Source organism: Choloepus didactylus, chromosome 15 (assembly GCF_015220235.1).
Source record: "Choloepus didactylus isolate mChoDid1 chromosome 15, mChoDid1.pri, whole genome shotgun sequence".
In the NCBI taxonomy this organism is placed as follows: Eukaryota; Metazoa; Chordata; class Mammalia; order Pilosa; family Megalonychidae; genus Choloepus; species Choloepus didactylus.
In genome coordinates, this window is record NC_051321.1 from 38180725 (window position 1) to 38195667 (window position 14943).

The following is a 14943-nucleotide window of genomic DNA, read 5'->3' on the forward strand; positions in this document are numbered from 1 at the left end:
GGCTCGCCACGTGGAGAGCGGACCAGATTCTCGGAAGGCTCCTACGCCGTTGCCGCAGCGCAACTCTCAGCCGGTCCCCCGCCCCACGTAAACAACGGAGGCTCAGCGGCCCGGGTTTACTCTAGCGCCGCTGACGTAACGTCCATCTTAGGGGACGTGGACGGAAGAAAGAGAAGCGTAAGCAGGCGCCGAGAATCGGCCCGGTGTGGAGTGAAGGAAGGGTGGCGAGGGTGTAGACCGCGGTAGCAGGGCCAGGGACGCGGCGGCGAGGCAGGTACGTGAGCTGCGGGAATCACAAGGCGCCGGCGCCTCTGCAGGGGCTGCAGCAAGAGGGGCGTGCACGGCCAGGCGGGCAACCGCGTGGAAGTTAAGGTGGAGGTTGCGGGATCGCGGCCCGAGCAGGTGCCTGGCCGCCCCGAGGCCGGGGCCCGCGAGTGGGCTTGGGGCCGCCTGTGAGCGCGGGCCCGGCGATGGCGGTGGGGCGAGGCCTCCCAGAGGGCGCTGCAGGGCCCCGACGCAGTTCCATATGGCAGGCTGCGAAGGCCCGGGGACTTTTGGATGGCTTGGGCACCCGACCTCCCTGGCCACCCTTGGCTACACCCAAATGGAGGAACTGGCCCAGCTTTAGGCTTGGGGAGTCTGCGGGCCCCTTCTCGGTCTGGGAATCCGGAACCACTTTCTAGTGCACCTGCGTTTGTGGTGCTGTTATACTTGGGTTTGTAACCCACACGCCAACTTTCAGGTGTTTGTGTGCTCAGTTTCCTGCGGCCCGTCTGAGCATTAGTTATCCTCTCATCAAAGCCATCCCTCTCCTCCCCTACCTCCACCCCCACCCCCACCAGCAGGGGAATTCGCTCACGACAGCCTTTTGCTGTATGCAATACGGTTGTGGTCTTTCCTGGCATATCAGGATGCACTCAGACCTCCCCGTCCCCCATCATTCTCCCCACATCTCTGAGGTGGTGAGATCACGTTATTAAGTGGTGAGCCTTGTACCGAGCACGAGTTTGTGGGTGAAGTTTAATGGGACTGAAGTTCGATTCTTTGTCCAAATCAGTTAGATAAGGGCTTTCTATTTGGAACGTGTGAAGAGGTAATTGAGAAATGCTCTGAGACAAAGCATGGAAACTTTTTTCAACTGGTGACATTGAGTCTAGACACACACACACACACCCTTTGTTCTATGGAATCAGCTGTCTGCTTTTTGAGGGAATAATAAACCCTGGCAGGATGAACCATCCACTGCAATGAGGAAGGTACTTAATCTCCCAAGGTCAGTCAGAGGCAGTGTGGTACAGGAGAGAAGCCAAGAGCCCTGGTTTCTACATCAGTCTTCACTCCCTAACTAGTGACAAATATTCAGAGCTTTCAGTGACTCTTAAATAAGATAGGGTTACACAGTCAATCAATATAACTTGTGATTCTATTCATCATTGAGTATTTATTGAATCTGTAGTGCCTGTACCAAATTCTGAATGAAATAAAAAGAGGCTGTCATTAGTGCCTAAAAGACAGTAAGAGGAAAACTGACATTTATTGAGCATCTGCTGTGCCCAGACACTTTATATGCATTATCTCATTTAATTCTCACAATAATCCTGTGACATCCTTATTGCTGTATCCCTGATTTACAAATGAGGAAACTGAGGCTTAGAAAGATTAATTCAAGTGCCTGAAGGCACACAACTTGCAAATGCAGAGCTCAAACCTGAATCTGTCTAACTCTGAAGTCCATGTTTCCCATTTATCATGCTGTCGGTGGGAAGTTTATAATCCAGTTGGGGGGAAGTAACAATGATACATGAACTGGTTAAAAGCTACCCTGTAGGATTATATCTAACTTTGAAGACTAGAGTTGATGGGGGAAGATTTCATGAAAGGGGTAGAACTAGAATTTTAGTGTCTCTATTTGATTATTTTACCTTTTTGGCACCTCTGTAGGTATTTTGGAGAATTCACGTGTAAACGTTTGTTTAGTGACAATAACTGAAGGAATTTATGTAAGCAGCAAACATTGACCATGGGCTGATGTCCTGCTTCATTGTTACACAAATACTTTTTTTTCTGGGTACCCTGAAGACTGTCACAAACACTGAAATCAACAAAGACAGCAGTTAACGCTTTCTCTTGCCTATTGGATTCTCTGTCTATTATAACAGATGTATCCTGCCAATCTCTTCTCTCCTATCTCTCGGCCTTAGTGCAGTATAAATTATGGAAGAATATAATTTAACCATTCCTTGTTTCTTTTCACTGTGGGGCTAAATACTGGTGTTTTGAGGCACATTCAAGAGGGTTGGAATATATTCATCAATCCACAGAGCAAAAGTTAAAAGGAGGCCTGCGAGCAAAAAAGGTGCAGTATTTTTTCTCATCTTTTGAAAACAGCAATTGCCCTGTAGCATAAGACCTGCAACGATTGGCTTATCCTCTGTATATATAGAAAGGAAGACATCCCCCACTTTTTTGTAGAACAAACACTTCTTTGTCTAAAGCCTCAAATTTGACAAGGGAGGGGAAAATGCCCATCACCATCATCTTCCCAGGTACTTATTCATCCTCTGCCTGACATGCCCACATTTAAACGGCCTGCCATTTAGAGGCCTTGCCATCCCATCCCTCCCTCCCAGGGCACAAGAATATGCTTTAGATTCCTCTGAGGAAGCAGGAAGTAAGACATGGCAGCAGCCTCTGGCCTTTCTTCCATCTTCTTGTGGCTGGCAAGGATCAGGCTGACTTCATATAGGTAGGTTACAGGATTCTGCTGGTGGGAAGGTAGAGGTGGCTGCTTATTGGATATTGGATTTGTTGTTGATCTGTAGTAGACCCGTAATGGTATAGGAGTGGTAGTGATGATTTAGTATCAATACATAAACATTTACTGTAAAAAAATTTTTTGTCACTCAAAATATTCCTAAGGGAAATTTAGGGAGGGCAAGACTAGGGATAGGATATGGACTGTAAAACAAGAGTTTGGAGCAGGGAAGTCAAGTTTCTACTTGACAGTACGCAGAAGTGAAGGAAAAGAAAATTAATTGTCTGGTATTCTTCTATTATTCATTTTTTAAAATGTATTTTGCAGGTACTTTGATCAGTGACAGCATCTCAGCATGCTGAGTCAAGTTTACCGTTCTGGGTTCCAGCCCTTTAACCAGCGTGTCCTGCCCTGGATCCAGTCCAGAGCTGTCTCCAGATCTCGTATGTACCACAGGAAATTTGTATGTGGGAAGTTTGGTAGTTGAAGTGTGTTTCGAAGTTTTAAAGGAGAAGAAAACTATAGTTTGGTGGAACTAGACAAAGGCAGTTAGCAAGAAGGCAGCTTAAGATGAAATGTTCCAAGACTTTGTGTTTGCAAATAAAATGTTACCTATATTCACCCCCTCCCCCCCAATTTTTTTTACAGGCTGTTTTTGTTCCTTATTTTGTAATTAAACTTTTTATTTTGAGATAATTATAGATTCACTGGCAGTTGTGAGAAATGATACAGAGAGAATATCAAAAGCAGTATATCAACATTGATATAATTGAGTTACAAAACATTTCCAACACCACAAGTATCCTTCGAATTTCCCTTTTGTAGCCACACCTACCCTCCCCCCATCCCTAATCCCTAGCAACCACTAATCTGCTCTCCATTTCTACAATTTTGTCATTTCAGGAATGTTATATAAATGTAATCGTGTAGTATGTAACCTTTTGGGATTTTTTTTTTTTTTTTATTCAGCATAATTCTCTGGAAATTCAAGTTCAAGTTATTGTGAATGTAAAATAGTTCATTCCTTTTTATTACTGAGTAGTAGTTAATGACATGGATCTACCGCAGTATAACCATTCACCCATTGGAGATCATCTTTGTGGTTTCCATTTTTGTGTTATTATGAATAAGGCTGCTATGAACATTCATTTACAGGCTTTTGAATGAATATGTTTTCATTCCTCCGGGATAACTGCTTAAGAGTACAGTTGCTGGGTTGTATTTATGGTAGTTCATTCTTTGATTTTATAAGAAACTTTCCACCTGTTTTGCAGAAGTGGCTAAACCGTTTTACATTCCCAACACTGTATCAGTGTTTCTCAGCATCCTCACCAGCATTTGGTGATATCATCTTTTTTTATTTTGGCCATTCTGATAGGTGTGTAGCAGTACATCATTGCTTTTCCCTAGTGGCTAATGATGTTGAACATTTTTTCATGTGCATTTTTGTCATCGTCATATCCTTTTCAGAACAAATACTTATCTGTTCGTGTCTTTTGTTGATTTTTTAATTGGATTAATTTTTTGCTATTGAGTTTTAAGAGTTTTTTATACTTCTAGATAATAATCGTTTGTTGGCTATGTGGTTTGCAAATGTTTTCTCCTAATCTGGAGCTTGTTGTTTTACCCTTTTAACAGGGTCTTCCACAAAGCAAAGTTTTACATTTCGATTAGACCCCATTAAACAATTTTTCCTTTCATGGATTGTGCTTTAGTGTCCAGTCTAAGAACTCTTTGAATAGCCCTTGATCCTGAAGAGCTTCTCTATGGTTCTTTCTGAGAGTTATATTAAAGTTTTACATTGTACATTTAAGTCCATGATCCATTTGAGTTCACTTTTTTTATAAAGTGTGAGGTTTAGTTCAGGGTTCTTTTGTTTTATTTTTTGCCTGTGGATGCTCAGTGCTCCAGTATCATTTGTTTAAAGTGATGTTTATAATACTTTAAGTTGACTATATCCTTGACAGCTCCTAACTCTTATTGATAGTCTATTTCCAGACCTCACTGCAAGATGACTTGCTTCTGGAAAACTTCCATTTTCTCTTTGTGTAAAGAAGAAATAGAGTGTAAGGATTAAAAGTCACAATTCTCTGGGTTGGCATTTTGGGCTGGGCTCAGCTGCACAGTGGTTTCGTGTCTATGTCAACTTTCAGATTGACTCAGGACTGGTTTGAGGGGAGGGAGCTGCGGGTCTCTGCTGGGCTGATGGATCATTTCTGCTCCACATGGTCTCTCATCCTCCACATGCTATCCTTGGTTTCTTTACATGTTGCAGAATTCCCTAGAGTAGCGATCAAGGAAGCTGCAAGACTTCTTGAGGCCTAAGCTCAGAATTTATAGTGTTATTGCTGCTACACTGTACCTTTCAAAGCAAGTCACAGTGCCAACCCATATTCAGGGGGTGGGAAAATAGATTCCACCTCTTGATGAGAAAAACTGCAAAATATTGTGGCCATTTTTGTAATCTGTTAATGTTGGCAAGTTCAGCTAGGCTCCAATTACCTTTTTTATAAAATTGGAATCATAATAATAACTAACTCATAATAATCCCTAACCCATGAGGCTGTTGTGAAAATTAAGATGATAACGGTGAGGATAACAGCTAACACTTTTTATAATACCAGCTAATATTTATTGAGTGTTTACTTTGTGCCAAGCACTGTTCATGCAGTAACTCATTTCATTCCCCACAACAACCTTATGAGATAGGTAAGGTAACAGCAAGTAAACCGAGGAGTTGAGATTCCAACCTGGGCCATCTGGCTCCAGAGCCTTCACTTGTCTCATACCACTCTGCCTCTGTATAAGGTGTATAAACCTTTATCATAGCTCCTGGAATGTAGAAGGATTAACTTCAATATTTTTGTTGTTGATCTTTTTATTATTTATTCTTATAAACCTTGTTCACAGAAAGAGGTGCTTTCTGATTGTGTCCCCACATTTTTAGATTTTATATTCAGATTGTTCTAGAGCCTGGAGCCTTGTTTTCAGTTACCATGATATGCAGAAAAGAAATGAGAAAGGCAAAATGAGAAAGGATGTAGAGATAAACATAGGATATGGAAGGCCAGGAAGAGAGAATCACATCAGGGTCCGTTCTCATTCAGGCCTGGAAGATAACCTTGTTCCTGAGTGTGAGGGCTCCAGTGCTGAAGAGGTAAAGGGCTTCTCCTTCCTTGAAGTATGATTCTTGGCACTTTTGAGGAATATGGACAACTCTCCTCCCACCCCCACTATAAATGTGCACACACGGGCACACACACTCATACCTTTTCTTTGGAATTTAAAGCTTAAAGTTTTCTTAGAAGAAGGAAAAGGATTATTCATTGAATTTTTCCTAAATCGTCAAGGTTTTCTCAGTCCCCAGGATGGACCCTGAAAAGTATAATACACTATAGAACATAAAAAGTTCCCCAAGAAAGGTAGGCTCAATGTGGAAGGGTAGAAGGCATTGTTCATCAGGAAACCAGAAAAGCCTGGTTCTCGTGGAGCTCTCCTTGGTGCCAGAAGCTACTTGACCTAAGTTTTTATCTGCTTGAAACCTTGTTAATCATTGTGACCTCTTCTTGAACCTTTCCAGCCCTGATCCACTGCTGTGACCCAGTTGCTAAAATGACCCTTGTCTTCCTGGCACTGAGCCACGTCACCCTCCCCTGCTGATACAGACTGCGGGTCAGAAGTCTCATCCATGCTAATCTGGCATGCTAGCTTCTGATTGGTTTTTGCCACTCGATCACTTGGACTGACGTACTCGCCACTACCTGTGCTTTGAGGTGCCCTCCCAGGCTGCCCCACCCATGCTCACCACTCTTCCAGAATAGGACAGGAGAGAAAAGTAGCCAGCAGGCCTCTCCCTGACGGCTGTCAAAGGGATATGTGATACTTGGGTACAGCTCCAGGCTTTGCATGCAGCCACTGATGATCCCAGGTCCAAACACCAGGGGAGTAAGTCCCTCCCTCCACCACCCCTTTCTCTGTCAGGTCATCTAGGCCAGAACTATTATGTATTCAGTTTTGTAGATGTTGCTTAGGATAATCTCTCTCAAGACTGAACCAAGGTACCTATACCGATAAAGCTAATTAGGAAAGGTGGCTCTCCATGAAATGTAACCCCAGCAACATTTCAGTCCTTTAGTCCTTAGGATTCCCCCAGCTGGAAGAGACAACCCACTAGCGGATTGAGCAAGGGTGCCAGAGCCTTAGCTCTGTCCCAGATGATGCAGATTTGCTCTTATTAGGCATCTTTGTGCCAGGAACTGGACTGCAAGCCTGTGAGAAAAGACCATATCATCTTCCGGATATCTCTGCAAACCTGAAACAGTCACTTTTAAAAAATGTTTGTTGAAAGGAGAGAAAAAAGGACTCTTTACCCTACATTGAAATTATCTTTCTAAGGTTTTTGTATGAAGAAGGGAGAACACAGTGATTTTTCAGTACATTAGAATGAGGTTCTGCCTGCTTTGCCCACCATTGTTATAGTGCAGAGAATAAGGTTAGAAGCTAGAATTTAGTTAGGGAAGGAGTTAGTGGTCCAGAGATGAAAGCATTGATTGGGTCTGGAGAAATTCTGAAAAATTTATCTGCCAATAAAGGAGATGATAAAGGTTGATTCAAGTGGAGGTAGTTACTCTGTAATAGCACAATTATAGAATGGTCTAGAAGGTAGCTTGGGATGATTATTTTTCAATTCATTCAAATTATTTATTAATATTAATTTCCTGTAATGATACATAAAGAACTCTTTTTGAGGAACTACCTAATTGTTGGTCTTGTTGAGAACTATGTTATTCATTTGTCTTGAGATCAGGGAGCTCCATTCCAGTGAAGCTCCATTTGTTAAAGACAACTCATCCCCGACAGACTCTGCCTGTGCACTCATTCTTCTACATTAATGACAAGTAGGTTAGGTACATGTAACAGAAAACTCAAAATAATAATGATCCAAATAGGATAGAATGTATTTCCCTTTGTTTCTCCAGGAAGAAGCTTGGCAGTCCTTAAGGATGGTGTGCAGTCCAGGCCTTCCAGGGTAGCCGTGTGAAGTCTCAGGGAACCAGGGTCCTTCTCTCTTGTTGTTTTGCAGCCCTGAACGTGCTTTCTTGTAGTCAGAAAAGACTGTTTGCACTCCAGCTTCGCATGTTCCAAGCAGTAGGATGGATGAAGGAAAGAAGGAAGCACTTCTTTTCTTTGCAAGGAAAATTTGTGGAAGTTCCACATGACGTGTTCACATATATCTTTTTAACCAGAACTTAGTCACACGGCCACACCTAGCCAAGCAAGAAAGGCCAAGAAAAATGATGTTTTGACTGGTGATAGTGTGCCCAGGTAAAACTCAGGGATTTGTGAATTTGCAAGAGAAAAGGTGAATGAGTAATTGGTAGGCAGCCAGCAGGAGGAGTTTGGGCCGTGAGAAGTGCCGAAGAGATTCATTGCCTGACATGCAGCTCTGACTGCCTGACTTTGAGCTTTATTCAGATAACTTTTCAGCTTTTTAATCAAGAATATTGTTTTTTGCCTCCTTAGAAAACACAGTGTTACAAGAAAAAAGAATCAGGAAAAGATTGCTTAGAGGTAGATACCTGAAGGGATCGAAGGAAGAGTATCTGAATCTAACATTTCTTCTCCTTCAGAAAGATCTCTAGTTTCTTTCATCTTTGTTTGAAGCATCTGGATCTATGCTGCCACATCAGAGAAAAAAATTATAGGTGGATTAGTTATAATTATTTTATTGTACATACCAGTAACTTTGTTCTACATCATCTTTACTAATCAGACTCTCTTTTTATAGTAGTGTGGCTTATTTAAAACCATGCATATATTTTTCTGTTTATGAAAGCAATGCTTTTTAACATATAAATTGAGAAGATGTAGGAAAGAATAAAGAAAAAAATTAAAATTGCCATAATCCCATCAAGAGATGGAATATTATGATTTGTTTTCTTCCTGTTTTTATGCATTTAGACATGTATATGAAACTACAATATCATGAGCATTTTTATATGTTAATTAGAATTCTAAAAAATGCTGATTAATCTTTTTCTGAATGTGGAATTTCACAAATTTCTGAACATGGAATTGCTGGGTCAAAAAATGTGAGCAATTTTTAAGGCTTTTGATATATTTTGCCCTCATATCTTCAGGAAAGATATAGTTTATACTGTTACCAGCAATGTTTGAGTTTGCCTGTAATCTGTGTTTTGGGTATAAACTCCCACACAATAATATAATAAGAACATCGTAGGTATATATAGCTTCTGATACACTGGTTTTACTCAGTTAAAAATGATAAAGCTATTTTCAGTGGCTAAACTGGTTGATACTGTGCATGGCCATTTTTATTGAGAAACTATATTGTGTTTTTCACCTTTTTTTCTTGTATTTGATTTTGTTTGGGGTCTACAGATTATGTCCAGCCTTCAGCCATCAGACATGTTCGTTCTTGGAGCAACATCCCCTTTATTACTGTACCCCTCAGTCGTGCACATGGCAAGTCCTTTGCCCATCGCAGTGAGCTGAAGCATGCTAAGAGAATTGTGGTGAAACTTGGAAGCGCCGTGGTGACCCGAGGGGATGAATGTGGCCTGGCATTGGGGCGTCTGGCATCTATTGTCGAGCAGGTAACTGCCAACATGGGAAATTCTGCTGAACTAAAACAGGGTTTTTAGCTTGTTGATTCAAGTTTATCAAGCTTGTAAATAGAATCTTGAATTGAATGTGATATATTTAAACCCAATATGATATATTTAAACCCTTTCCCAGTAGAGGTGCCAGTGGAAGAAAATGTCCCAAGCAAAGAAACAGGATGTCAAGGAGTAGAAGTAGAGCTGATCCTGTGCCATTCATTCCTCAGGCTTCTTAGTGATAAGGAGATGGATATGTCAATGATTCTTAATCCTAATTGCACATTAGAATCATGTAAGGAGTCTGGAGACAGCTGGGCTTCGCATCAGACCATTTAATAAATATTTCTGGAGTGGGGCCCCATCAGTTGTATTTTTAAAGTTTCCAGGTGACTCTAAAATGTAGCCAGGGTTGAGTATATTGATGTAAAAATTGAGCCCTTTTTTTTCTGTTTTAGTGGGCTTTTAAAAAAGTTAAATTGCCAATAACCTTCAAATAAATATGAGCTATTATTGCAAAGATTTCCTAAATTCAGATATTTGAAAGGACTCACCAGGCCCCACAGAGCATACTCATGTAATGCTTTTATTTAAAGGCACAGGATACAGTGAAGCAAGGGAGTAAAGCAAGCATTGGGATCCAAGAGACATCCTTTGTACCAACTCACCATGGTCTTTATTTGCACATGGACCATGCTCTATCTCCAGATTGAGCCACCAAAATATGTGCAAGGAATCTTGGCTCCAGGAGAGCTCAAAGCAGAAGCCTCTGTAGGGACTTTATGTAGTCAAGCCAGGCTGACTGCAAATTATCAGTACAGAAACTGACCTTTGGAATCAGCAGGGGAGTTTCGGACTTTAAATATCACATCATAAATCCCACTGCCTTTATCTTAGTCAAGAGCAGAAATCATCAGACTTTTCCCATAAATAATCAAATAGGAAATATTTTAGGCTTTGTAGGCCACAAGGTCTCTGTCTTAATTAGTCAGCTCTGCTGTTGTAGCATAAAAGCAGCCATAGACAGTATATAAAGGAATGAGCATGGCTGTGTTCCAAAAATACTTTATTTACATAAACAGGTGGCAGGCCAAGAATCAAAACCCAGATATCCGGGCATCCCCAGAGATAAAGATATAGCTTTTACAGTACAGCTGTATATTAACACTATGCTCCTTAACTATATTGTATGTTTTTAAAAATCAACTTTCCTTAGGAGTTGTTTTAGCTTGCTAATGCTGCCAGAATGCAAAACACCAGAAATGGATTGGCTTTTATAAAAGGGGGTTTATTTGGTTACACAGTCACAGTCTTAAGGCCATAAAGTGTCCAAGGTAGCACCTCAACAATCGGGTACCTTCACTGGAGGATGGCCAGTAGTGTCCGGAAAACCTCTGTTAGCTGGGAAGGCATGTGGCTGGCATCTGCTCTGGAGTTCTGGTTTCAAAATAGCTTTCTCCCAGGACATTCCTCCCTGGGCTCCAGCTCCTCAAAAATGTCACTCTTAGTTGCTCTTGGGGCGTTTGTCCTCTTTAGCTTCTCCAGAGCAAAAGTCTGCTTTCAAAGGCCATCTCCAAAATGTCTCTGTAAGCTGAAGCTCCTGTCTCAGCTCCTGTGCGTTCTTCAGAGTGTCCCTCTTGGCTGTAGCAAGCTTACTTCTTCTGTCTGAGCTTTTATAGTGCTCTAGTAAACTAATCAAGGCCCATGCTGAATGGGCAGGGCCACGACTCCATGGAAATCATCCAATCAGAGTTATCACCTAGTGTTGGGTGGGGCGCATCTCCATGGAAGCACTCAAAGGATTCCAAAATCTAATCAACACTAATATGTCTGCCCACACAAGATTGCATCAAAGATAATGGCGTTTTGGGGGACGTAAGACATCCAGACTGGCACAGGAATTGATATTAGGAAACAGCTAACCTGAAATATGATGGAATTTTCTTTTATTTTCTGTACTGAACAGTTATTATCAAAGTCTGCCTCCCAGATGGAGTTCAATTCCATTTAACCAGTATCAAGCAGCTGCATTGTAAGAAGCAGTAAAGGAACTCTAACGTGTCTCTGTCCTTGGGGAGTCAGAACTGGGACTTCCTAAACAATTAGGTGATTGTTCAGGACAGTAAATGTCCAAATGAGTGAACCCAAATGATAATGACTGACAGGTACAGAGATGAGAAAGTCAAAAGAGAGTGTGGATGTTCTTAGAATTTCCTAAAAAGAGCTGGGAATCAGCCTGGGCCTTGACAACTGGTAGGATTTATGCTGAGAGAAAGGGTTCCGTGCTTCTAAGTACACGTGTAAATGGTGCTTTCTGGAGTGAATGCAGCCCAGTGGTTCTTTGAAAACTCTTTCTAGACCTTTACCCTTCTCTTCCCCTTCTGGGACCCCAGTGAGTCTTAAGTTTGGACATTTTATTTTATCTGTCGTATCCCTGAGATCCATTTCGATTTTTTCGATTTTTGTCTCCATTATTTTTTTTGTTCTTTCATTTTCTGTTCTGTGGACTTCTAGGACACTGAGACGTTGTTCAACTTCCTCTAATCTTGTATTGTGAATATTCAGAGTCTTTTTAATTTGGCCAACAGTTTCTTTTATTTCCATAAGATCTTCTGTTTTTTTATTTACTCTTGCAATGTCTTCTTTATGCTCTTCTAGGGTCTTCTTTATGTTGCTTATATCCTGGGCCATGGTCTTCTTGATGTCCTTTAAATCCTTTGCCATGTTTTCATTCCTCGATTGTAGTTCTTTGATTAATTGTGCCAAGTACTGTGTCTCTTTTGATATTTTGTTTGTAATTGGATTCTCCGTATCGTCTGGTTTTATCATATGCATTAAGACTTTCTGTTGTTTTTGGCCTCTTGGCATTTGCTTTGCTTGATAGGGTTCTTTCAAGTTGTAAAAAAAAAGATACCAATATAATTTTTCAGAAACACAGTTTGGTGGCATACACTTTCTCTAACCAGCGGATGGCGTCCGTGAGTCACCTATACCCTCAAGTCAGTTCTCAACCTTGTCCCCGTGGTGTGTGGGGAAATGATTCTTGTGGGGTTCAGCTGGAGAACTCAGTTTGGGTGTGTTGCTGGAGCAGTCTGCCCTGAATGTGGGGCGTGTGTCCGGGTGGCCAGGGAGGAAGGGCAGCTTTAATATTCAAATCCCCCAGATTCCCGGAGATTCAAGGCCGCCGCAAGAGTCTAAGCCTTCATTTCATTTCAGCCCCCGACCCTCTCTCTTGCTGTCCCACAAACCACCGGACTTGGCATAGCATCCCTGGGTTCTCCGAGCGGGCCCTCCTCCCAGCTGCGATCCTCCAGGACCTCTGCCGAGGGAATGCTGTGCTACGTCACCAGTGCGCACCGTCCCTCAAGGGAAGCCCCAGGCCGCCGGGCCGTGCAGCGGTGCTCTCAGCCTGATGCAAAGATGGCTGAACAGGGCATCTCATCCCCTCCCTCCTCGCACAGTTCCTCCTTCCCAGCTCCGGGACAACTGGCGGGGCTCTGGGCTGTGGGCATGGCCCCGGGCAGGAGTTTATCCAGCCCTCCAGGGAGCCAGCTGCGAGCCGTGGGGTTTCTTTCTGCTTCTGGCTCTCCCCTCCGCTCCCCCAGCCCCGGGGGAATCTACAGCAGGCTATTCTCCAGGCCAGACACTGAGAGGCCGGCCCAGCCCCCTTTTGCTGTGTTTTACTACGTGGTTCCCACTGTCACAACTGCAGCAGCCACTCCTGGGTTTTTCCCTTTTTTTTTTTTTTTTTTTTTTTTTGTAAAAGAACCAGTTGGTCTCCAAATGCCAACCCCTGGCTTCCCCACACCGCCGCACAGCTGCAGGTCTTCCTGCCAGCTTACTCACTCTTTTCAGAATGCCATCTCTCGGTTTCACCAAGTATATGGCCCCTGTGGTACCAGCAGACTTCAACCAGCTGGCGCATCGCTGTAACCGGTATTCTGGGTCACTTTCTGGTTTTTATCTAGTGTTTTTCACGGAGGTGTTTTTTTGCCCTGTCTCACCTAGCCGCCATCTTAGTTTCTCCCTCCTGGGAACTCTTTATTGATGCACCTTGGAAGTTATCAACTCCCTAGGTGCTGTTTGAATCCATGTTCTGATGTTCTGGGTTCTGTTAACCTCTGTCCTCTGGGAAAGTTCATTAAATTGTTCAGTGTTGCAGCTAGTAGCTTCTGGAGACAGTTCAGATGGTTGAATTCAGCCCAGTGGTTCTGAGGAAGGGGCAGAGAGACTGTGAGAGTGGATTCCAGATGTGCAAAGACAGAAATGAGCATGGCATTCTGGTGGATCAGGGAGGAGGTAGGCTTAAAAGCAGTGGTGGTGGTCCCATCGGGGAGAGTGGGAAAAAATGTGGATCATTCCATTTAGGCAGGGCTCTAAAGCCAGATAGAGGAGCTGGGGTTTTATCTCAAAAGTAGACTGACGATTTGAGCAGAGGAGAAACCTGATGAAAACAGTGGGGAAAACCTGAAAATGGTTTGCATAGGTCACCAGCTCCCCTTATAGGAATGCCGGTGGCCTAATGGAACAGTTCTCTAGAGCTGCACAGTCAGCCATCCTGTCCAGGGTTAGACAGGCTGAGAAGCCAACTTAAAGTGGCCAAAAATGGGATAATTTGAAGTCAATAAATATAGTTACTGTGGTGAATTTGAATGCGTGAAATATGTTTAAGTTCATGAGTCCATAATGATGTTTTTTAAAAAACTCATTGTTTTGTTTGGAGGATACTAGTGAACCTATTCATTATTTTTAAAACTGGTAAATAAAAGAAAAGAAACAAGTATTTGCATTGCTTTCCTGGAACAAACTGTACTTCATGGTAAGCAGTAGTTGATAAAGACAAACTTCCCCTTATAGAAGTATTCTAGCCTATAAATGAAGGAATGATTGAATTCAAATATCAGCATTTTGCACCCCTAATGAATTAATGGATATTGACGATGATCATCAACTGCTGCTAACATCAAAAAAGACAGCCAGGCATTATGTATGCCCCAAGACCACTTATAAAGAATTCTTACTGGAAAAAAAAATGAAGTCTCTGTATCTAAAACTAGTTTACAGGAAATGTATGAACAATATTATATAATATCATAGGGTTACAATCAGCAAAATCCAGACTGGGAAACTCCAAAGAATAAGCAACCTTGTTACCTTAACAACAACAAAAAAAAAATGCAAAGGAAACAAAATGATGGAGAGGGAATTTGTTGATTAAGAGAGACGTAGGAGACATTTCAGTTAAATTCAGTATATGGGCTTTGTTTTCATCTCAAATCAAACAGGATGAAAAAATTGTGGAAATGGAAACACTTTCTAGATAATTGATAATAAGGATTATTAGATTTTTTAAGATTATAATGGATGTATAGACGTATACAGATATATCCTCTGCATTTTAAAGGTTCCTGCTGTAACATTTACAGATGAAATGGTGTATTTGGGGTCTGGAATTTGCTTTAGAACAATGCTATGGATGTAGAGTGGAAAGTTGGCCATGAATAGATAGCTTTTGAAGTGATGGGTACATGGGGGTTTTATAATACTATTCTTGTCACTTTTGTTACA

The 14943-nt window shown here is 42.1% G+C and overlaps 1 protein-coding gene across 2 annotated transcripts in view; it reads left to right on the forward strand.

Moving 5' to 3' along the window:
* The first annotated feature begins 140 nt into the window (after window positions 1-140).
* Window positions 141-14943, forward strand: part of ALDH18A1 (aldehyde dehydrogenase 18 family member A1) — a 60598-nt gene continuing 45795 nt past the window's right edge. For both annotated transcript variants that reach the window (XM_037804139.1, XM_037804140.1), the window contains exons 1-3: window positions 141-274; window positions 3083-3198; window positions 9158-9372. In XM_037804139.1, the coding sequence (XP_037660067.1) occupies window positions 3111-3198; window positions 9158-9372 (303 nt within the window). In that variant the 5' untranslated portion in view covers window positions 141-274; window positions 3083-3110. The remainder of the gene's footprint in view (window positions 275-3082; window positions 3199-9157; window positions 9373-14943) is intronic.